Genomic DNA, 24,564 nt, shown 5'->3' with positions numbered 1-24,564 from the left:
TATCTCGTTATGTATCATCTCACAGAAACAATAAATATATGTGATTCAAAATAGAAAACAGAAAGCGCCATAAGAGAAGTATACAGAGAGAGTCATGAGTAGTCAAAGCAGGGGAAAACTACTTCAAGCTGTACCTAAAAGATAAGGGAGGCTGTGACACTGAGATAACATGCAAAAGAGCATTTCTAGACAGAAGGAAAAAAACATAACTAAACTTATGGAAATGAACAAGCAAGGGTGAGTAAGGTCCAGTGAGTAAAGGAAGCAATCAATTCACTTTGGAAGGATTAGGTACACAGTAGAAAACTGAGATTACAGAGGTAGCCAAATTATGGAGAATCTTGAATGCTAAACTGTACATTTCTGAACCACACTACTTGTAGCGAGGGCCATTACATCCAAGTTTCACAAAAAAGAACAAATCACACACTTTAGGACAATTTATAAACATATTCATCTAAGAGAAAAAAACTTTTTTTTCTACATAGGAAAATCACACACACACACACACATACAAGAATACTATTCCAAAGACATTAAAAACAGCATTCAAGTAAAAACAGGTAAGCATCCCTTCTGGCTTTTCTCACAGTTACAAATACTGTTAATAGATCCAGATTAATATGCAGTAATCTGAAAAAAATTAACAGAACTGGATATCTTTGTACTTAAGAGAAAGAGAGTCCAAAAGAAATGTACTATAATAGCAGGATCGTTCTCTTCAACCCTTAATACAACAAGTTAACATGAATAAACTGTTTATCTTACTTAGGGACTTCCTTGCTGGTTCAGTAGCTAAAATCCCAAGTTTCCAATGCAGGGTGCCAGAGTTCAATCCCTACTCAGGAAACTAGATCCTACATGCTGTGACTAATACTTTGCATGTCTCAACAAAACTGAAGAGCCCGTGTGTGCAACCAAGACCCAGCAAGGCAAATAAATAAAGATCTCTTTTAATAAAACCTATGTTCTAGACTAAAAGAGAATACAAAGAAAATACATATAATGTACTAACAAATATGTATGATAAATATACCTCAGCTGGACCTAAACTGGTAAAATATCAGCTATAAAAATAAATTTTGAGGCACTTAAGGAAATCTGAACATAGAATAAATATTTGATGATGTAATTATTCTTAGATGTAATATTGGCACTCTGGTTATTAAGAAAATGTCCTTATTCTTAGAATTACTTAGCAGTTAAGTCACAGCACAAGCAGCTTCAGACATTTCAAAGTATATAAAGAGAAATAAAAGGTAAAGCAACTGTGGCAAAATGTTAAGTATTGGATCCATGTGGAGGACATAAATGGTCACCATACTCTATATTTCTAACTTTTCTGTATGTTTGAAATTTAACAGAAAAATTGGGAGAGGGAAACTAACCATTCCAGGCAATGTGAAACCACAACTTGAAGAAAGTTAAGACCTGGTTACTCTTAAATTAAGTTTTTCTTTGTGACATTTTTCTGCTGACTTCTTAAGAGTATAAATAATACTCTTTGAACCTGGATGTTCTAGTATTCTTTTACACAGTTGAAGACTATAAAACATAAAAAAGAACAAGCATTTCTTGAGCTTCTGTTCTCACATAAACATGGCCTTGATGGCCCAACTGAGCTTCCTAAACAGTATTTCCGAGCAGCAGCTCTAACCTGCAGATCAAAACGTTTTTTAGGATACTTGACCTGTGGGATAAACTCATGAAATCTGTTCAATTCTTCAACAGAGAAACGTACACAGATCCCAGGAGGTCCCACATATGGCTTCCAAAGCCTATGCACAAGCTAAAAACATTTATCTACATTTTTCTGAGTGAGTTTCTGAGTATACTAAAGATGACTAAGATAGTTTCACACAGAAAATTTTAATATATAAGCAGTTTTTGCTGAAATAATGATAGCTCTTCCATAGCCACAAAACTTCTGTAGTAAACTTTGTTTTTGAAAGGTAAAAAAGATTTTTTTAATGTAAATAAAGTCAAATACAGATTACAATCCGAGCTTGCATTCCCCTAGCTCTTGTTAAATGGGCAGAAATCCAGTTTTCAAAGCATAAGAAATGTCTTTCTACGTGCCACATAAGGTGCCCATAAACAGTTTGTCTCCGTGTATCTAGACCACGCCACCCAAGATACCCACCCTCTCCCTCCTCCTCCCATTTGAAAAAAGTAAATACACCCAACCTTAAAGCCACACTAAAAGGATTGTGGGTACTGTAGTCTTCTGACCACACGCACCTCCGGAAAGGTAGGGTGATAAACAGAGGCTGCTGAAAAATCCATTGCTTACCAGGGAGGAAATCAATGCTTCCAAATACCCTAAGCAAGCAGACAAAATAACAACGTTGACTGAGGCAGAGTAGGAAACCGTTCCGCGAACTGCAAGTCCCAGTGTGCTTTGCGCCCCCAAGAAGGGAGTGCGGGCTTTGCGCCTACGCAGCCGGTTTCTTGCGTCCGGAAAGTCGTAGACTCTTGCCGGCAGCACCTCCAAAACAGCAGCTCAGAGACCACGAAGAGGGGACGGCCGCTGCCGCCGCCGCCACCACCGCCAGCCACCACGGAGGAAAAGCAAGGGAAGGATGTGGGTTTTTGGTTACGGGTCTCTCATCTGGAAGGTGGACTTCCCATATCAGGACAAGCTGGTTGGCTATATCTCAGGCTACAGCAGGCGCTTCTGGCAGGGCAGCACCGACCACCGCGGAGTTCCTGGCAAGGTGAGGCGCAACCTGTCCCCCACACTTACTGTCCCCGGAGTACTGTTCCTCAAGTCCTTGTCCAGCTCTGCAGGACTCAACACCCCACCACCGAAGGTCAGTAGGTTAAGGATACTGCTGCTACCTCTGTGCACCTTCCTCGGCCACCTGCCCCCGACTCTGGGATCCTAAACCAAGGGCAGTCCTTTTGAAGCCGCTGGAGATGCTGGTGGCAGTTATTTCTTGAGGAGGCAAGAAACGTGGGCACAAGCTCCCACAAGGCTGACGTGCTGAGAGGGGATCCTGCCATTTCTCGGCAGCTACCCTCCCTCCCCAACCCCACCCCCGCCACAAAAAGGTGGGAAGATAAACCTTCCTGTCACCACGGAGTTGAAATACTAAAATCAACTAGTAAATTCAGCTTCTTAGCAATTAAGTTTGTTGGCATTTTTACATTCTGCCAGATTTTCATTGGTCTGAGTTTAAACGTGCATGTTATTTCTGGGATTTCTTTTTATCTTTCCAAAGGTTTTATGACACCTATGGTCACAGAAAAACTAGTTTCCAAAATTATCTCTGGTTATAAAGGAACTTATGTTGATCACCTTGGTTGTCAGGTACTTCAGAAGTTGAGTCCAGCTTTGGTACCTAAGTAGCACAGTACCAATACTATATCCAACATTAATGTTTTTTTCTTCAATGGTTCTCCTCTAAATTGTAAATGTGAAATTAAGTTCTCTGATCCATTCTTCAGTCAGTTATGCAGGGACATTTATCTTAATACATTGTAAATACAGAGAATAACAGCTCACTGCTTATGCAAATCAGCCTCGTTTTTGTCTGCAAGACAAGTAATCCATAAGGAAAACTAAATTTTGGGTAATAATTTGGATAAGTTGAACACTTATTATAGCTAACTTTTAAAAGAGTACAAAATGTTTAATTGCTTATATGTTATCTAAAATACTAAGAATTATATGAGTTCACCACTTTCTTTAAAAAAAATTAATACTGGCTCAAAAACAGGAAATCTAAAATGCTAGAAATCAGATGTAGAAAGAGATTGAGGTTAATTCCAAAGAAATACCTGTTGTCTTGCATCATGGAAAAGGGAAGAGAAGAAGGCTGTAGTTTGCACCTGCTCATAAATGAGACACAGCATTAAAATCATAAAAAAAAAAAAAAAGCCATTCTACCTCAACAAGAGTTGGTAAATTAAGAATCTGGCTTTAAGGTAGACAATGACTTGAAAACAGGGTAGTGATTTACCACCAAATGCACATTTACAGGCCAAAAGAGATTTCATGGCCAAACTATCTCCAAGAATATTGTAAAATAACATTTAAGTCTTTAAAGTTAAATAAAATGCCTTTTGAGTTGTCAGATATGAGCGTTTACAACTGCCATTCTGCAAAGGAATGCCTTACTAGGCTTCAGTTTAAAAAACCAAGTATTAAATACTTAAATGGTTAGAACAGCATATTTCAGTACTCTACTCTCAACCAAAATGTTTGTTACACAGCACACTGAGTTATGTACACTGTCAAAACAGATGATAAGAAATTGCCAAGTCAATACAACAATTCATGAATCTTTAATAAAATATTAAAGAAGGTAGCTATAAAAGTCAATATCTCTTTTTACTTAAATATTCTAAAATATAAGGTAGGACAGTTGGGGGCGGGGGTGCTGCAATGGCTAACAGTTTGATACCAATTTTTATTTAAAGAATCCATCCTAGCATATTGAAGGAAAACCTAAAGCATTAAACATTTTCTAAGTATACTGTTCTGCTTTTAGCAGAAAGAACATTATTTTACTTCACATTTTCTATTATAATAGAGCACAAGCCTTATATAAATACTAAGTGTATGACAAACAGAAATACAAAAGGCTACAGAAATACCTAGCAAATTAGCAGAATAATGTAGATTCTACATAGCACTATGTTTTTTACAGCAACATATGCTCCTAGTGAGCTAGTCATCAGTACATATGAAATGTGATGTTACTAAACAAATGTTGGACTCATTTCCACATACTGTAATGTGACATTTGTAGGAAAAATGCCAAACCTACTTCCTTTCCTAATTATGCTTTCTTTTTAGCTTCATTAAACTTTAATATCTTCCTAAGTTTAATTAAGCATGTCATTTATTTCTAACAAAACTAGCAATTTCTTATCAAATTAAGGATTTATTTAAATGTGAAAAAGTGTTCACATCAGAAAGAATATATTCCAATTTCAAAAAGAGAATACATTTTAACACAAGAGATGATCATGAATATTTATAAATCTCTAACATTTCTAGATGGTGATCAGAAACATGAATCATTGCCCAATGAAAGGACCCAACATGGCTCATATTTCACATCCTCCAATCCTATTCACCTTTCAAGACCCCTTTTCAGTTTCAATGCCCTCCCCCCAAAATTTAAGTACACTTACAAATTAACATTGTTACCCCAATAATAATAGGAACAAACAGCTTAAGTTTTATAAAATATTTCTGGGTAAATATATCAGTAGTGTCAACAGTGTATGTGTATTTCATCCATAAGCAGTCAAAGGGACCCATCTATTTTCCCTTAATGATTCCCTACATATGCTCTTTGTTTTCTGTTTCAATTGTCATCACCTACATCAAGGACTTTACTACCTCTCCCCCTTTCAACAATTACTACTGAGCGCTCACATATAAATGGAAAACACCTATGCAAACAACAATACCTAATAAGTGCTGTAAGAGAAAAGGTACAATCAGAGTTTAGAAGGAGCTGCTGCAAAGTTGCCTGAAAAGACAGCCAAGCCTTTACAAAAAGAGTGGCAGGAGGATATCCAAGGGATTCTAAAGAAGGGCATTCCACTCTGCTGTGCAATGCTGTGCTGTGCCTAGTCGCCCAGTCATGTCCGACTCTGCGACCCCATGGACTATAGCCCACCAGGCTCCTCTGTCCGTGGGGATTCTCCAGGCAAGAATACTGGAGTGGGTTCCACACCCTCCTCCAGGGCATCTTCCCAACCCAGGGATTGAACCCAGGTCTCAAACCCAGGTATCCGTATTGCGGGCGGACTCTTTAACGTCTGAGCCACCAGGGAAGCCACCATTCCACTCTGGGCACTGGTATATTCAAAGATATGAATGTTTGTAAAGGTCCCATCACTTTATAGCAAATAGATGGGAAAAAAATGCAAACAGTGACAGGCTTTATTTTCTTGGGCTCCAAAATCACTGCAGATGGTGACTGCAGCCATGAAATTAAAAGTCACTTGCTCCTTGGAAGAAAAGCTATGACCAAGCTAGACAGCACATTAAAAAGCAGAGATACTATTTTGCCAACAAAGGTCCGTCCAGTTAAAGCTATGGTTTTTCCAATAGTCATGTATGGATGTGAGAGTTGGACTATAAAGAAAGCTGAGTGCCCAAGAATTGATGCTTTTGAACTGTGGTGTTAGAGAAGACTCTTGAGAGTCCCTTGGACTGCAATGAGATCCAACCAGTCAATCCTAAAGGAAATCAGTCCTGAATATTCATTAGAAGGACTGATGCTGAAGCTGAAACTCCAATATTTTGGCCACCTGATGAGAAGAACTGACTCACTGGAAAAGACCCTGATGCTGGGAAAGATTGAAGGGAGGAGGAGAAGGGGACAACAGAGGATGAGATGGTTGGATGGCAGCACCAACTGGATGGACATGAGTTTAAGCAAGCTCTGAGAGTTGGTGATGGACAGGGAGGCTTGGCGTGCTGCAGTCCATGGGTCGCAAAGAGTTGGACACGACTGAGCAACTGAACTGAAAAATTATAAATAATTCATTACAGCTTGAGAAGGAAAGTGGTAAGAAGTGAGGTTTGTAGTTAACTCATGCAAAGGAATTTTTATTCTGTAGAATATTATAACCCTGAAAAATTTAAAGCACAGGAAAACTCAAAACCCAATTTTGCAAACAAAAAGTCAACCTAAGGCCATGTAGAACAAACTGGAGACAGAGAGCGAAAACCCTGAGGAAACTAAAGAATGATGAGAGAACAAATTTAGAAAATAATCGGAAGATAAAGCTACCAAGAATTAGTGACTAAGCTGGAAAGGGGAAGCAAGGAAAGGTGGAAAGCAGAGCTTGTCCCACAGACCACAAACATTACTTGCTCACAGTCTACCTCCTTCCCACTTAAATGTGCATGCTATATACTTTACCACCACGAACATCCTTGTATTGATGGACCCTGATGCTGGGAAAAACTGAAGGCTGAAGGAGAAGGGGACAACAGAGGACGAGATGGTTGGATGGCATCACTGACTCAGTGGACATGAGTTTGAGCAAGCTCCGGGAGATGGTGAAGGACAGGGAAATCTGGCATGCTGCAGTCTATGGGGTCACAAAGAGTCAGACACAGCTGAGCGAACAGCAAATTAACACACTGATCTTGCCAAAGCATCTGCTTTTATCATGCCAGTCACCTACTAACTTGAGTGCTACAGTAGTGCCTCATTTCCTGTTTCTCCCAAATTTCAGTGGCTTGTTTTCTCCATTGTCCCCCAATTTCAACTCCAATCTTCAGCTTTCAAATTTGACTCTATCCTATTTCCCCAGTTATCTTTCTGAATCATCTTCCATTCATGGAGAAGCCTCTGCTAAAGTCAGACACTTTGGCCTGGTTTAATTCTGCTTCTAGACCCTTACTCAGAATTGTGTCTTTCTTTCTGACCACCCAAGACTCATAATTATTACTTCACTTAATAAACAGCATACATCACAACCCTTAAGTATTCTCTACCTATTTCATATGTTAATAAGTTCATATTCCAGACTTACAATATAAGCTTTTAAAAACCAGAATCAGTTTTATCGTCTCTCCAACAAAGAATAGGTATTCAATAAATAGTTCCAAAATCACTTTGAAATCGAAGGTAATACGGCAATTCCTACATGACCCCCATCAATATATGTATCCTCACTGTAGCATTATCTTAAATAGAAAGAAAGCTAAATATAAATGTCCAACAGTACAAAGATGTTTAAATTATAGCTCACTGATGATGGTAGAGTATCATGCACCTATTAATAAGTATCAGAAGACTAACAGGAAAATTAAATTAAAAAACATAATCCAAAATTCCATGTGTTCCATGATTACAAATTATCTATACAAATGGACAAAGACTAGAGGGATATAGAAACGAGGATAGCACAAATATCTGAATGGTGTAGGTTCACTCTGTGTCACACAGCAGGCATACAAGTAGGTAAGGTTGTGGCTTACAACTTTCTCACTAATGTCAATAAATACACAACCACTGACACTAGGTAGGACTTGTATTAAAAAAAAAAAAAAAAAAGCAAATTCTCAGAATGTACCAGACTTACAGAATCAGAAACTACCTCCAAGTAATTTTTATCTACACTTGAGAACCACTTCTCTATAGGAAAGTACCCTGGAATTTCATGTTTTGTTCTTTGGTGGAACACTATAGCAGTCTTTATTCCCTGAAGAGGAAAAAGTGATAAGAATATTTCCTATAGTTGCTTCTTCCTTTTGCTTTTGATTTCAGTCACAGGTGTGTTTTTTAATATATCCATTCTAAGTGAATACAATATACCTATTATACACAAATTTAAGAGAATTTTTTTAAAAGGCCAAGATAGTTTGGATAAGATAGATTCTTTTAATTCACTTTAAAATTTATCATAAAAAATAAGTACTTTTTAAAAAGTGCTCAGTATAAACAAATGAAGTTAAAATATTCCATGTCAACAGTAAGTTGCTAATGCTCAGTTAATGAACTTTAATTCAGGAAAAAAATTTTTTTTTTTTTTTTACTTTTCTTAAAACAGCCTGGAAGAGTTGTGACTCTTGTTGAAGACCCTGCGGTATGGTATAATGATTCTTTTTTGTATAGTCTTTAATCATAAAGTGTTAACATGTTTCACAGTCTTAATAATCAGTAAAATCTTATTAGCAGTCATCACAGATAATTTGAACTACACTGAGCCTAGAAATTCCTCTCTGTATTAGTTGTATTTCTTCTTATGTGCTGGGAAAGTTGGGATGCAGAATTCAGGGTAGACAACGAAAAGCCAATGGCGCATAGTCTCATTTTTCCCTTCTTGATGAGTTTGTTGACTGAGAATTTTATGGTCTCCTTTGACATAAATTGGAGAAGGAAATGGCAACCCACTCAGGTATTCTTGCCTGGAGAATCCCATGGACTGAGCAGCCTGCTGGGTTACAGTCCACAGGGTCGCAAAGAGTCAGACATGACTGAGCGACTTCACTTTGACATTAATGGAGCCAACCCTCAGACAGCCAGATGAACACAAAGAATTAAATGAAAGCCTTAAAGCTTTCCTCACATTTGCTAGGAGTCTAATATTTCAGCAAAAATCTCAGTCATGAATTATCACTTTCTTTACTGCCTAATCTTATCGATAGCACAACAGGTTTTTCAAAAAGTATGGAGTACTAGAAAACTTATTTGATAGTTCTCTGTTTCTTAAATATTTTCAATCATTTTATTGAGATCCAAATTTTACATTGTGAAGTATTTAACTTTAGAAAGGACTTTGATATATAAAAATCAAAGCAGCAAAAATAATAAAAATCAAGCAGCTAGCAACAGCAGATGAATAATGGTGAAATTATGAAATGCTTTCATAACTTACATTAGGAAAAACATCCATAAAAAATGGCTCCAAACTGGTAACTAAAACTCCTAATTAGAGGTAATAAAAGGTACTTTGTTCCTATAGAATGTTAATTTAGTCAAGATACTTAGCAACCTGAAGTTTAATAATTAAAAGTTGTCAAGACACTAAAAAATGTGTTACAAACTATAAATCTTGCTTGTATCACAGATATTTTACTGATACTACAAAAAATCTTTGCAGCTAAAGTACATTGCTTTTACTGACACTGTTCATAGGCTCCCTAGACAAAGAGTTTGCCATTTACTATTCTGGATGGAATAATTTACTAAGGATATTTGAAAGTTTACTCAGTGAAGAAATGAACAAATAAATGAACCTATTGCCTTAATAGTTGATTACTTTATTACAGAGCTTTTAAAATACAGAACTCAGAGAAGGAAATGGCAACCCACTCCAGTGTTCTTGCCTGGAGAATCCCAGGGACGGGGGGAGCCTGGTGGGCTGCCATCTATGGGGTTGCACAGAGTCGGACACGACTGAAGTGACTTAGCAGCAACCTAGAAACATATTAGAAACCCCTCCTGGAAAAGGCATGGAATTAGTGTATATCATGCTTGCTAAGTGCTTCCTAGGCTTTGTTTGGTAAGCCGTGAAAGTCACAAATCTCACATCATTATATAAAAAAATGAATATCTCTGTACTTTTGATGTGTATTTAATCATGGATCATACCGTGGATTGTTAAACGTTTTATTTCAACTATGTGTGAAATCAATACATGATTATTAATAAAAGTGAATGGCTTTTAGTGTTAAAAAATAATAATAACAAAAAATGTAGAACTCTTTTTGCAAACCAGGGAACAACTAATATATTTTAAGGGCTTCCCTAGTGGCCCAGCAGTAAAGAATCCACCTATCAATGCAGATGTTGGTTTGATCCCTGGGTCAGGAAGATTCACTGGAGAAGGAAATGGCAACCCACTCCAGTGGGTTTCAGCATACTATCAGTGAAATGCTTATGGATTAAAGACTTAGAACTATATTTTTAATGACTAAATGAAGATCTGATATTTTTCATTTCAGTCCCATTAGGTAAAAGACATAATTTTAAAAATTTAAACAAAGAAAAATATCCTGGTATATAAGGAAATTAATTATTCAGACTGAAGAATTTAAAATGCTTATCTCCTTTATTATTTAGTATATACCTCTTCATTGCACATTAAGGGAAGCAAAACTGCACTGATTTCTAAGAATATAGAAGATACCTTCTAGCTCATAATCTATCTTCACCTATTTTAGCCTTGTAAATACTACATAAAACTTTCTTTTCATTTTTCAACAGGGTTCTGTATGGGGTGTTGCTTACAAACTGCCAGTAGGAAAGGAAGAAGAAGTAAAAGCATACCTTGATTTCAGAGAGAAAGGAGGCTACAGGACCACAACAGTCATTTTTTATCCAAAAGATTCCACAACAGAACCATTCAGTGTGTTGCTATATATTGGAACACGTGATAATCCTAATTATCTTGGTCCTGCACCTCTGGAAGACATCGCTGAACAAATTTTTAATGCAGCTGGTCCAAGTGGAAAAAATACAGAATATCTTTTTGAACTTGCAAATTCTATGAGAAGCCTTGTGCCAGAAGATGCAGATGAGCATCTTTTCTCTTTAGAAAAATTAGTAAAGGAACGTTTAGAAGGAAAGCAGAACTTCAATTGCATAAAAAGACCTAATTGATTTTTCCAAACAAGCAGAACTTTTAATCTTCAGAGAATGGCTTCATTACACAATGGCAATATGATTTGTAAACGTGTTTACCTGAAAATCTTAGTTGTGTTTAATGTTGTAGTCAAGATAATATCTAAATTCATAGTTTAATTGCAGTTGGCCTGAAACTCATACATACTCAAAATATTGGGATATAGTTAAAGAAAAAATTCATTTCAATAATATAATGAATGATTCTCCAGCTATATGATACTGAATACTTGCTCATGAGAAGTTCTTTAGAAAAATACAATGAAGGACTCAGTTCAGATCTTGTTTTTATCTAAATAAATACAATTCTGTTGTTTCATACTGCAATACTATTTTAAAGTTGTGGAGAATTAGACCAAAAGTCCAGTAATTATAATAAGACTATGCCTTTAATATATTCCCATATGTTACTCTGTAATCATGGTTTAAAATAAATAAGCTTAAAATAACATATAATTAAATATGTATGGTAATATAGACAAGATTTTGGCCTTGATTGTGAACTTCTTTTTTAGATTTTAAATGAAACTCCAATTTAAGCCAAAAAGTTAGCATTCTAATATAAAAATTTCCTTGGAATTATAATGTACTATATCTCTCCTTTTTTGAATAAATGTATTTGACTACATGGTAAAAACCCTTTCAGCTAGAAAAGCACAAATTATACAAATTATGTCTAACAATTTATCATTCAATTTGTATTAATCTTATACTGAAACTTAAAAAAAAAGATAGGCTTTTTGATATTACAAATTAACAGAAACATATATAATGAAAGTTTGCTGTTTGAAATGGCATTGAAAATTGTAATTTTTTAAAGTAAGAAGTGGTGTTACCTGATCATTTGCTACAGTTTTTTTTTTCCTTCTTACATCTTGTCACTTAACAAAGGTATCCACTAAATAGTGTGATGATGCTACCCACCTAGGAACCATGTATAATTAACACATGCAAAAGTAATCTTGATTCAGACTAATCAGTTCTTATTAGAAGTTATTTCCTTCTCAACAGGACATGCAGTCTCTCTAAAATCTTTCAACATGAAAAGAATTTCAGTATCACATTAGATTTAATGTGAAACTAATAATTAGTACCAAAGTTGTTCATGTAAAATAAAGCTGTCCTTTTCATGTTTTTTTTTTTTTAATTTGTTATAAATACCTTACTTGGTAATTTAGTCAGCTATATAAAATTTAAAATATTTTCCAACATTTTCAGTATTAGCTTTCCAGAAGGCATTTCTCTTGTCCTATACAACAAGAAAAGCACTAACATTCATTAATGAATATTTCATAAGGATGTACTAGGCACTTTACACACAGGAGCATCCTCTCAGCTTGTTTTCACAGTAACTTGTATATAAGTACACATCCAGTAAGAAGCAGAAGTCCGTGTCTCTGTTAAAGCGCAAGAGTCTACAATATATTTAAAAATCCACATCTTTACTAACCTACATCTTTTTTGGGTGTGTAATGAAATAATATGTGGCTTGTTAGATAGAGATATTAATTTTGATAGATGTATACAGATTCCCACAAATACTAGCCTGTCCAAGAGTCACATGCCATACATAGCTCAGAATCACACAGATGTATTCAGAGATTCAGCCTTTCATTTTACAAATAAACCTAAGTCCAAAGAAATTTGTAACTCCCAAAGTGATTCTTTTACCATTTAATACATGTTACATAGCAAGGGAGAGGGATTACTTTGGGATCGGGCCACATTTGTATCTTTCTAGACTTTCAGTTATTAATAGAAGTTAACTAGAAAATACACACGTGATATACCATCAACATTTATAGGGAGACCATGATCCAAAGAGCCCAGGAACAGGAACATTTATTTCCACTGCGATGGGGAGAAACATAACTAAAATGGATAAGATAAACAATACTAAATTGGCAGCTAGGGTCTGGAGCCCACAAGTGACTAAGAATCTATCATAAAGGTAGTAAGCTATCTAGAGCAAAAGTTATTTTTGTTAGCAAAAGTGCAAGTCTCTTTATAGCCCTGGGACCTCTCTTCCCAAGCAGTCTCTCTCATTCTGTCCTCATCACACATAACTCAGACTCAGTCCTCAGAGAACAAATCTTCAGTTCAGTTCAGTCGCTCAGTCGTGTTCAACTCTTTGTGACCCCATGAATCGCAGCACGGCAGGCCTCCCAGTCCATCACCAACTCCCGGAGTTCACTCAGACTCACGTCCATCGAGTCAGTGATGCCATCCAGCCATCTCATCCTCTGTCGTCCCCTTCTCCTCCTGCCCCCAATCCCTCCCAGCATCAGAGTTTTTCCCAATGAGTCAACTCTTCGCATGAGGTGGCCAAAGTACTGGAGTTTCAGCCTCAGCATCATTCCTTCCAAAGAAATCCCACGGCTGATCTTTAGGATGGATTGGTTGGATCTCCTTGCAGTCCAAGGGACTCTCAAGAGTCTTCTCCAACACCACAGTTCAAAAGCATCAATTCTTCAGCGCTCAGCTTTCTTTACAGTCCAATTCTCACATCCATACATGACCACTGGAAAAACCATAGCTTTGACTAGACAGACCTTTGTTGGAAAAGTAATGTCTCTGCTTTTTAACATGCTATCTAGGTTGGTCATAACTTTTCTTCTAAGGAGTAAGCGTCTTTTAATTTCATGGCTGCAGTCACCATCTGCAGTGATTTTGGAACCCCAAAAAATAAAGTCTGACACTGTTCCACTGTTTCCCCATCTGTTTCCCATGAAGTGATGGGACCAGATGCCATGATCTTCATTTTCTGAATGTTGAGCTTTAAGCCAACTTTTTCACTCTCCTCTTTCACTTTCATCAAGAGGCTCTTTAGTTCCTCTTCACTTTCTGCCATAAGGGTGGTGTCATCTGTATATCTGAGGTTATTGATATTTCTCCCGGCAATCTTGGTTCCAGCTTGTGCTTCTTCCAGCCCAGCGTTTCTCATGATGTACTCTGCATATAAGTTAAATAAACACAGTGACAATATACAGCCTTGATGTACTCCTTTTCCTATTTGGAACCAGTCTGTTGTTCCATGTCCAGTTCTAACTGTTGCTTCCTAACCTGCATATAGGTTTCTCAAGAGGCAGGTCAGGTGCTGTGGTATTCCCATCTCTTTCAGAATTTTCCACAGTTTATTGTGATCCACACAGTCAAAGGCTTTGCCATAGTCAATAAAGCAGAAATAGATGTTTTTCTGGAACTCTCTTGCTTTTTCCATGATCCAGCAGATGTTGGCAATTTGATCTCTGGTTCCTCTGCCTTTTCTAAAACCAGCTTGAACATCTGGAAGTTCACGGTTCACATATAAAACATGATAAAACCAATGACAAAAAAAGTTCAATAAAATATTCTAGGAGAAAATGAATATTAGTTGCAAAGAAGGAGAATCAGACTAGCTTTGAGATTCTCATCAGATATATTAGATAGCAAGCTGCAAAGGAATGATGTCTTCAAAGTTTCAAGCAAAACAAAATGATTGAACTATGAATTCTATTCCCAAACTATTAACTGAGAAGGCAAGACGAATGCATTTTCAGATATACCAGGCCTGTGAAAATTAAAATATCTATATCTTTTCCTTAAAAAAATTACTTGTAATTATTTATACCCCAACAAGGTGGGAGAGAAATGTGAAATAAGGATGATGTGGAATAACATGAAACAGTAGATTTAACCCAGGAGAGTTACAGGAAAAAATATAGATATACAGATAGGTAATAGATAAATACGCATCAGATTTGAAAAGCAACTAGTGTAATTAGAACGAAGTGTTTCAGAGCTCAAAATATATCTTCAAGAACAAAATGGACTCACTTAGCAAAGATGGTACTAATTTTAGAGAGCTAAGGGGACATTTTAAAGGGTAGAGAACTGACACAATTACATTTCCTTCTCTGCAGTTCAAATTACACCTCTGGATTTTATAGTGAATGGTACTTGCATAAACAATATTGTGAAGTTTGAGAATCAACCTATAAACAAAGCACAGAAAAACTGAATAAAGACAGAATGCAAATGTTATAAACATATAGTAGCTGCAAACTGGGAAGTACTGAAAATTATATTAAAAGCTACACACATTACATACTTAATATGTAATGAAGGCACTGTACTAAAAATAGCCTTACATGCAGTAACTCACTAAAAACAAAATGGCAGCACTGAGAAATGGCCGAAAGAACAGATTTAGGAGCAAGACTGCTTGGCTTTGAGATCCAGTTCCACTGCTTACCAGAGCTATGACTTTCGGCAAGTTGCCATATTGTGTTAATATATTTATTTCACTTTCAGACTTCTGAAATCAAGATGAGTCTTACACTAGATGGCAAGTCATAAATTTAATTGGCAGCAGTTATTTCGTTAATAATACAAAAAACTTAAGAGAGAGCTCTAAAAGCAGTGGCCAAGGGGAACTGTTATAGTTTAAAACAGATTTTAAATTGGGTCTGACATACACACTACTATATATAAAATAGATAATTACTAAGAACTTACTGTACAGCACAGGGAACTCTATCTAATACTCTGTAATAGCCTATATGGGAAAAGATCATAAAAAAGTGTATGTGTGTATATATATATATATTATAGATTCATTTTGTTGTACATCTGAAAGCAACACAAAGTTGTAAATCAACTATACTCCAATAAAAACTTCTAAAAATAAAACAGACTTTAAGACAATTAAATACAAGGCATAACCTTTGATTGGATCCTACATGGGGGGGGAAAGGCCAATAAACGGTGAAAGTTGAAACCAGTGTTATTTTTCTAAGATGTAATAACAGTATACATCTTAGTATACAGATAATAGATAATAATATACATATTTATAGAAAAGTCTTTTTATATTCCTAGTCCTTGAGTTTTTTTCAATTAGGCCAGTTGTCTTGTAGAATGTGCCACATTTTTTGTTTGATAAGTTTCTTATACCCAGGCTTGGCAAGAATGCTACACAGGTATTTATACACAGGTGTTGCATACACTATGCTTTAAAAACTCATTCTAACAGAAAATTCTTAGGAAAACACATGAACAAAAGTATAAGTCATGGGATTGAAAACAGAAACATTCTAGCTTGGTTTGAAATCAAATTTCCAATCTCCCTTTTTCCCTTGTACCTAAGAAATGAGTGCATCCAATACTCATATTCCCATCTGTATATTTGCTGGCATTCTGTCACCGGTACACATGCTGCATTTTAATCAAAAATGTCCAAAGGCCAAAGCTTTTCTCATCATTTATTTTTCCCAAAATGTGTATCCCCGTCCTCTGAAGTCTTCTTATTACCACAGAGTAAATTATATATAAAGGAGAAATTGGGAAGGAAAAAAGATCAGTATTGGAAATTAACAGAAAAGGGCAATCACTGTCTCACAGTCTCTGGAGTAATTACTGATAAACAACCTCAGACTGCATGCCAGCTGTTAAAGTTGAGCAAATGTCTTTATTTTTATCGATTTTTCCCTTTATATTTCTAAATGAGAAACAATATAGAGATCTGGGATAACTTTTAACTCAAAGCCCATCTGGTTAGTTCTCATTTCTTTCTCATAAAAATTTCAATTTGAAAAAAAAATTTACAATTTTATTCAGCCATATTTTATAATATGGCAGAGATAAAGAATTTTATACCTGTGTGTGAATTATATTAGAACATACTAACCTCTCTTGTGATTCAGTTTCCTCATCAGTAAAATGAGAAAACAATAAAATCTAACTTTGGGGGTTATTATGAGGAATAAGTCAATTATAAATTTATATCTATAAAGTGCTTAAAATAGTGCCTGGGCACAACATCTATTAAATTAATAAAATACATAGTAAATATGAATCTTCTTAATAGTTCTTACACCTTACATTTGTTATTTTCTCCATTTTAAAGGTAAGAAAACTGAGCTCTAAAGAGGTTAAGTAATGTACCCACGGTCACACATGCAGTAGGTAGATCAGAATTTCACTGGCCTAACTCCTGAGCCCCTGCTCCTAATCACTTCACTTAATTCGGTTGTATAGAGTTCGCATATAATTATTCAGCCATGCCTTATTATTAGAAAATAAGATATGCAAAGGTAATTTCTGTCATTACAGCTAATGCCACAATGAATTACCTTTATACATACATCCTTATGTGTCAGGATTTTTGCTTCTAAATGAGAGAGTCCAAAAAAATAAAATCACTAGGCCAAAAGGTTTGCACATTTTTAATTTTAAAAATTACTAATTTTAAAAGGTTTATTATAGCAGGTCTATCTTTCCTTTCACAGCACCTAGATTTCCTATCTTACTAAAAAACATCATCCCTACTTCAATTATACAAATATTCTCCTAATTGCTTCATATGAATATGTATCTTTAACGCGTTTACAATTTACTTTTTTATTTTTTAGGCTGTGCAGCACAGCTTGTGGCATCTTAATTCCCCAACCAAGGATGGAACCCAGGCCTTTGGGAGTGACACTGAGTCCTAACCGCTACACTGCCAAGGAATTCCCATTGCACTTCCAAGGAATTCCCACAATTTACTTTTTACATATTTTATGATGAGGGGATCTGGTTGGTTTTCCTATAGGTGAATTACACCAGCAGAATCTATTAAAACATCCTTTTCCCACAAACATAAAATGACCCCCTTGTCACATATTAAAACAGAGACTATTTAATTGGTTTCCACACTTCATTCACCCCATCTCCCACTAAAAGTAATCACCCCCTCTTTTGAATGTCTGCAATATTTTATCTCTATAGCACCTGGATGGAGGAGGCTAATGGGCTACAGTCCATGGGGTCGCAAGAGTCAGACACGACTTAGCAGCTGAACAACAGCGTTTTTATAACACCCTTCGAACTGAGGACAGTGCCTCCAAACCATATTTATTAGATAAATAACTGCACAACTTTCTTGCTCTCTCCCCAGATCTATAATTCTGCGGCTAACTGAAAATTGCCATATTAAGACTAATTCCCTTGCAGGCAGAAAAAGGTAGCTTTGTCGGATTAAGGGGCATTATCCTGGAATCCATGAAGCAGAAAGTTAAACAAAATTTAAGACTGTGTTTTGTGTACCATACTTATATGAAAAAAGTCAAGACTATCAAACGAAGCAATATTGACTATTTTTTCAAAATAATTTCTAGGCAATGATGGGGTTAATACAGATTCAGGACAATCTTCTACATATTTATATTCAAAATCCTCTATGGTAACTGATATGCATAATAATGACATCAATATAAGGTAAGATTAAGTGTCTTATGGAATCATCAAAGATATAATGCAAACAGGACACTTGCCTTACAGGCAAAATAGGTATTCACTACAGTTGTAAAATTTTTAGAGTGCTAGAAAGGTCCCCTGCTTGACACTAAATATCTTCTCACTCAGTGAGCTACTGCCTAAAGCCTTACCATTAATATTCAAGCTTTTCATTTTAAAGTCTAAACCAGAAATACATTCTCAACCATGGGCCATCTTGCCTGCCAAGGGACATCTGGCAACGTCTGCAGACATTTTTGATTGTCACAACTTGGCTGGCAAACGGGGAGAGGAGTAAGGCTGCTACTACCATCTAGTGGACAGAAGCCAGGGACACTACTAAACATCAAAGGATACGCAAGACAGCCCCGCACAACAAAGGGTTACCCGGCCCAAAATGTCAATAGCACCAAGGCTTTCAGAAATTGGCATACACTCTGCTGAAATGCAAAAGCATAATGTTTTTAATTTAATGTAGGATAAACAAGCCCTCCACTTCAGTCCAATCAAGCCTTTTTTCCCCTCTACTCCTCCACCATGCTGCCAAATACACTGCTTACTTACTTATCTTCATCATCTACAACTCCTCAAAGCATTTACTTAACTGGTACAGCTTTCTCTTGACTTCTTTGATATCTCAGTTTTCTGACTTTCCTTCTTTACAGGGCATGCCTCCCCAGTCCATTTTGTTAATTCTTCAATGCTGTTCAGTATCTAATGTTGCAATGACTCCTCTTCCTTTTGTTATCCTCATTTTTTCCCTCAAGGATTGCAACCAGCACTATGGCTTTAAATATACCTACGTGCATATAGGGCTCCCCAGGTGACGCTAGAGGTAAAGAACCCTCTTGCCAATGCAGGAGACAAAAGAGACGCATGTTCAATCCCTGGGTCAGGCAGGAAAAAGGAATGGCAACCCACTCCAGTATTCTTGCCTGGGAAATTCCAAGGACAGAGGAGGCTGGTGGGCTACAGTCCATACAGTCACAAAGAGTTAGACACGACTGAAACAACTTAGCACACAGGCACATGCAAATAACATCAAAATTTATAACTCCAGCTCTGACCTCCCCACCTGTGCCTCAGGTTTAATCAACATGTTAGCTCTACTTGGATGTCTAACTGATGACATCTAAAACTTAACATGTCCAGTAAATCAATTATACTCCAATTAAAATTAATTTTAAAAAGTAATAAGACTTGACATATCCAAAATAGAACCATTGATTCCAAAATTATTATTATTGTAAGCAAACCACATATATAAAATGTTAATAACTGGAGAATCTAGGCTTGATTCTTTTTTTTTTTTTTGCAGAACAACAATAATTTAATTACAACTCAAAATTTTTCCACTACATTTTTTCACCTTAAGTCACAAACTTAACACACATTGTTTAATTTGAACACTTAAGGAAAACAGACACTGAGGGAAAACAGTTTTATAATCCGTTAAAGTGGAACAGACATTTCATATGTAGTGGTACTTCCTCAGTGAATGCTCAGTCTTTCATTTGTTCTTTTTTTTTTAATTTAATTTTATTTTTAAACTTTACAATATTGTATTAGTTTTGCCAAATATCGAAATGAATCCGCCACAGGTATACCTGTGTTCCCCATCCTGAACCCTCTTCCCTCCTCCCTAGGCTTGATTCTTACAAATAAATTTTATGTAAGTCTGAAATCACTTCAAAATAAAAAGTAAAACAAACAGAACACATGATTCCCATCAGCCCACATTATTTTCTTCCCTGTTTCAGTAAACTTCACCACCAGTTCCTCATAAAACATAGTTGTTTAGTCGCTCAGTCAAATCTGACCCTTTGCAGCCCCGTGGACTGCAGCACACCAGGCTTCCCTGTCCTTCACTGTCTCCCAGTTTGCTCAAACTCCTGCCCATTGAGTCAGTGGTGCCATCCAACCATCTTGTCCTCTGTCATCTCCTTCTCCTCCTGCCCTCTATCTTTCCCAGCATCAGGGTCTTTTCCAATGAGTTGGCTCTTCACAATAGATGGCCAAAGTATTGGCACTTCAGCTTTAGCATCAGTCCTTCCAATGAATATTCAGGGTTGATTTAGGATTGACTGGTTTGATCTCCTTGCAGTCCAAGGGACCCTCAAGAGTCTGCTCCAGCACCACAGTTCAAAAGCGTCAATTCTTCGGCACTCAGCCTTCTCTATGGTCCAACTCTCACATCCGTACATGACTACTAGAAAAACTATAGCTTTGACTATATGGACCTTTGTCAGCAAAGCATCATTAATTCATCTCTGTAAGAACATGCCACATCTAATCCATCAGGAAATTCAAGATATTCTACTCAAAAAATACATTCCAAAGTAGACTATTGCTCCCCATTTCCACAGCTTCCTAACTGGTCTCCCTGTCGCCACACTTAGCCCCTACATTAGCTTCCTAGCACTGTCATACAAACTACCACAAACCTGGTAGCTTAAAACAACAGAAAGGTAGTGCTTCACAGTTCTAGAAGTTAGAAGTCTGAAATCGAGGTGTCAGCAGAGCCAAAATCTCCCTGAAACTTCTAGGAGAGGATTTGTCCCTATCTCTTCCTAACTACTGGTCGCTGCTGCTGCCGCTAAGTCGCTTCAGTCGTGTCCGACTCTGTGTGACCCCATACACTGCAGCCCACCAGGCTCCCCCATCCCTGGGATTCTCCAGGCAAGAACAGTGGAGTGGGTTGCCATTTTCTTCTCCAATGCATGAAAAGTGAAAGTGAAGTCGCTCAGTCGTCTCCGACTCCCAACGACCCCATGGACTGCAGCCTACCAGGCTCCTCCATCCATGGGATTTTCCAGGCAAGAGTACTGGAGTGGGGTGCCATTGCCTTCTCCTAACTACTGGTGGTCGCTGGCAAATTCTAGTTGGTTTGTAGACACATCACTCCAATCTCTGCCTCCATCCTCTCTGTGTCCAAATTTCCTTTTTCTTATAAAGACATTAGACATTGTATTGGGGCCCACTTTCACTCATTATGACCTTAACTTTACATCTGCAAAGATCCGATTTCCAAGTAAGTTCACACTTGTAGGTTCCAGGGGTTAAGACTTCAGCATATCCTTTTGTGGAACACAATTCAGCCAACAACATCCCCTACAGTCCATTTTCCACACAGCAACCATAATGATCTTCATGAATGTACATCAGACCACATTGCTCTCCTACTTACAGATCTGTGCCCAGCTGGCCTCTTCCAGCCTCTCAAACTTCATCTACAAAGTGCCCTCTTACACTCCATCAACACCAGCCTTCTTTCAATCCCTCCAACACAAGCTTTTCCTGCTAGAAACTACTGTGTGGCTTCCTCCTCATTTCAAATCATAACTCGGCTGTCACTTCCTCACACAAGTCTGACCATCTACCTCAGCAGCATATTTCAGAGTCATTTTCTTTTACATAACCCTAGTTTCTAAGCAGCAATGACCTTTACCAGAAATTATCTTGAGTGTTTTGCTGTTGTTGGAGCTTCCATTACTACAGTCCCAGAGACTAAATCTGGGTAGACAAATACTTTTCATTTCTATTTAGTCAAATCCATCTTTTTTCCTCCATGATTTCAGGGTTTCCTCTCTTACAGATCAGGCTTCCCTAGTGGCTTAGTTCGTAAAGAACCTGTCTGCAATACAGAAGACCTGGCTTCAATCCCTAGGACAGGAAAATCCCCTGGAGGAGAAAATGGCAACCCACTCCAGTATTCTTGCCTGGGAAATCCCATGGACAGAGGACAGAGGACAGAGGAGCCTGGCAGGCTACAATCCATGGGGTCGCAAGAGTCGGACACGACTCAGTGACTAAACCACCACCAACGTAACAAGATCACTAAATTATTCCTCTACATTTTTTCCTATTTTCTTTTTTTATGTGTGTGACAACTGACTAAATTTTTATTAAGGAAGGAGACCCATGATACAATCTTAATACCTATTGTTTTCTTTTTGTTATTCATTTAAGTATCTAATCCATTTGGAATTAATCTTGAACTGAATTAATTGGAACTGTCACCATTGCTCTAAGACAGCATTAATCTCCTCTGACTCCACTCTGCCCTATACTCTGACTACACTGAAAAGCCCTAAGGGACCACCTAGAAGGATGGTCCTGCCTGATAAACTCCTATAAATCCTTAAAACCCCAATCGTAATGTCACTTCTCCTGGCAAGACTTTCTTACCCAATTTCTGTCCTTCCTTATATCTAACATCTACTCTATTATATAATTTAACATCCCTCTACTCTATAATCTATAGTTTATTGCTGTTTTAATCGTTCAGTCATGTCTGACTCTTTGAGACCCCATGGACTGTAGGCCACCAGGCTCCTCCACCCATGGGATTTCCCAGGCAAGAATACTAGAGTGGATTGCCATCTCCTTCTCGTTGGATCTTCCCCACCCAGTGGTGGAACCCTCATCTCCTGCATTGGCAGGAGGGTTCTTTACCACTGAGCCACCAGGGAAGCCCATAATCTATAGTACCTGGCTCATAATAAAGTCAGAGAAGGCAATGGCAACCCACTCCAGTACTCTTGCCTGGAAAATCTCATGGATGGAGGAGCCTGGTAGGCTGCAGTCCATGGGGGCACTAAGAGTCTGACACGACCGAGCGACTTCATTTTCACTTTTCACTTTCATGCATTGGAGAAGGAAATGGCAACCCACTCCAGTGTTCTTGCCTAGAAAATCCCAGGGACAGAAGAGCCTGGTAGGCTGCCGTTTATGGAGTCACAGAGTCGGACAGGATTGAAGCGACTTAGCAGCAGCAGCAGCATAATAAAGTACTTAAACGAGTGCACAGAAGGAATGTGATGTGTTAACTATTTTATCATTACCATAATAGGCTACCATTATTTGTCTGTGTAATTTGCCTTGCTATACCATGAGACAGAGGACAGAGATTCATTTATTTGCCATTTACCAAGCCCACTGTTCACATACACACTAAACATCAATAGGTAAATCAATGAACAGCATCTCAATTCTAGAAAAAATTAATTTTCTTTTATGCCGTGGATTCCTTATGTTAAAAAAGAAACAGGAAACTTTCACAACAAAAAATAGAAAAAGGATGTTCTTCCTGCTTTTTGACTTGGAGCAAATTGCAGGGGCAGAGAGAACACACGACGGACGACAGTCTTTAGCAAATCTAGCACGAAGGTCTACCTCTTCTCACCTCCAGAAAGACAACGAGAAATGCTCTATATTTGACGCTGTATGACCCATTATCAGTTCAGTTCAATCGCTCAATCGTGTCCGACTATTTGCGACCCCATGGACCGCAGCACGCCAGGCCTCCCGGTCCATCAACAACTCCCGGAGTTTACCCAAACGCATTATATTAGAGATTAAAACAATGGCATTTCTTTTAATGACGGGGAGAATGCAAAACTTTGTGTGTTATTTTGAATACGGTGAGAGGTGTCTAAATCTTATGTGAATTCATAACCTTAGGGTCACATGGCCTTGAACTTTAAAGAAACGTATCGGCTTCCTACATAAAACAGCGACACAGCACTTCAACTCTGGGATGAAGGGAGAGCCCCACGTCGGGTAAAAACGCAGGGAAAATCTAGCTGCCCTCCCCAAGAGGAGAGTCTGCATCTGGGCCACCCTCGAAGAAGCGTAGAATTCTTATACGGAAGGACGACCGGTGTTCTCGGCTTAGTATCCCCGAACCCACAGCTGCAGAAACTTAGCCATCTACTCTCTGTTAGTCAGGAGCAGAAAGTACTCAGGTGACCACGACCCACAGTAAAAGGCGGAGAAAAACTTCCAGCGGGAAAGATAAAAGTGAACAGACGCTACGTGCGGAGAAAAGGGAAAATAGGAGCAGCGAGAGGGAAGAGTAGTCAGAAACACCACCACTTCTCACTTCTCTTCGCCACCTCGAATTTTCTCATCTGAATACCTGCACCAGCCCCGCTCTCCGGTGGGGGCTCCATGAGGGTCAAGCCGCCGCCCACTCTGTGCTGAGAGCTGCCCGCCTCCCGGACTCACCAGCTCTCCGTGCTGCTACTTCGCCGCCGCGGAAACGGCTGGCCCAAGGCCCAGTCTTTGGGCGTCCACTCCTGGCAAGCCACTGCGTTCGCTCTCCGCCGCCAGACTGCGGTTGTGGTCAACAAGAGAAGCGCTACCGCCGTCCCGGCTTCCGTAGGCAGACGGTTCGGCGGCCCCGGATGTTGATACA

The 24,564-nt window shown here is 38.0% G+C and overlaps 2 protein-coding genes across 15 annotated transcripts in view; one reads left to right on the top strand and one right to left on the bottom strand.

Annotated features, from left to right (window-relative positions):
- The window catches only part of ASB3 (ankyrin repeat and SOCS box containing 3), a 113,424-nt gene extending 88,940 nt beyond the window's left edge, over positions 1-24,484 (bottom strand). For 6 of the 10 annotated variants that reach the window (XM_086326933.1, XM_086326937.1, XM_086326927.1 and 3 more), the window contains exon 1: positions 24,375-24,484. The gene's annotated coding sequence lies outside the window, so the exon portion shown is untranslated. Of the gene's footprint in view, positions 1-24,285 lie in introns of all 10 variants that reach the window. The other 4 variants (XM_086326928.1, XM_086326931.1, XM_086326936.1 and 1 more) reach the window with 2 other exon arrangements.
- Positions 2,196-11,592, top strand: CHAC2 (ChaC glutathione specific gamma-glutamylcyclotransferase 2). Of its 5 annotated transcripts, none has more exons than XM_086326942.1 (3): positions 2,196-2,717; positions 8,533-8,568; positions 10,692-11,592. In XM_086326942.1, exons 1-3 carry the CDS (start codon positions 2,583-2,585, stop codon positions 11,085-11,087), a joined length of 567 nt encoding a protein of 188 aa, XP_086183068.1. In that variant the 5' UTR covers positions 2,196-2,582; the 3' UTR covers positions 11,088-11,592. The 5 variants fall into 5 exon arrangements, with proteins under 5 accessions (XP_086183068.1, XP_086183069.1, XP_086183067.1 ...); XM_086326940.1 differs by having other exon boundaries at positions 2,248-2,813; XM_086326944.1 differs by having other exon boundaries at positions 2,636-2,717; positions 8,533-8,573.
- Positions 24,485-24,564: the final 80 nt, after the last annotated feature.

This window comes from Bos grunniens, chromosome 11 (genome assembly GCF_055505025.1).
Source record: "Bos grunniens cultivar Pamir isolate PY7600 chromosome 11, Bosgru_T2T1.0, whole genome shotgun sequence".
NCBI lineage: Eukaryota > Metazoa > Chordata > Mammalia > Artiodactyla > Bovidae > Bos > Bos grunniens.
The sequence above is the reverse complement of the archived record's forward strand: the minus strand, read 5'-3'. Positions and strand labels throughout refer to the sequence as shown.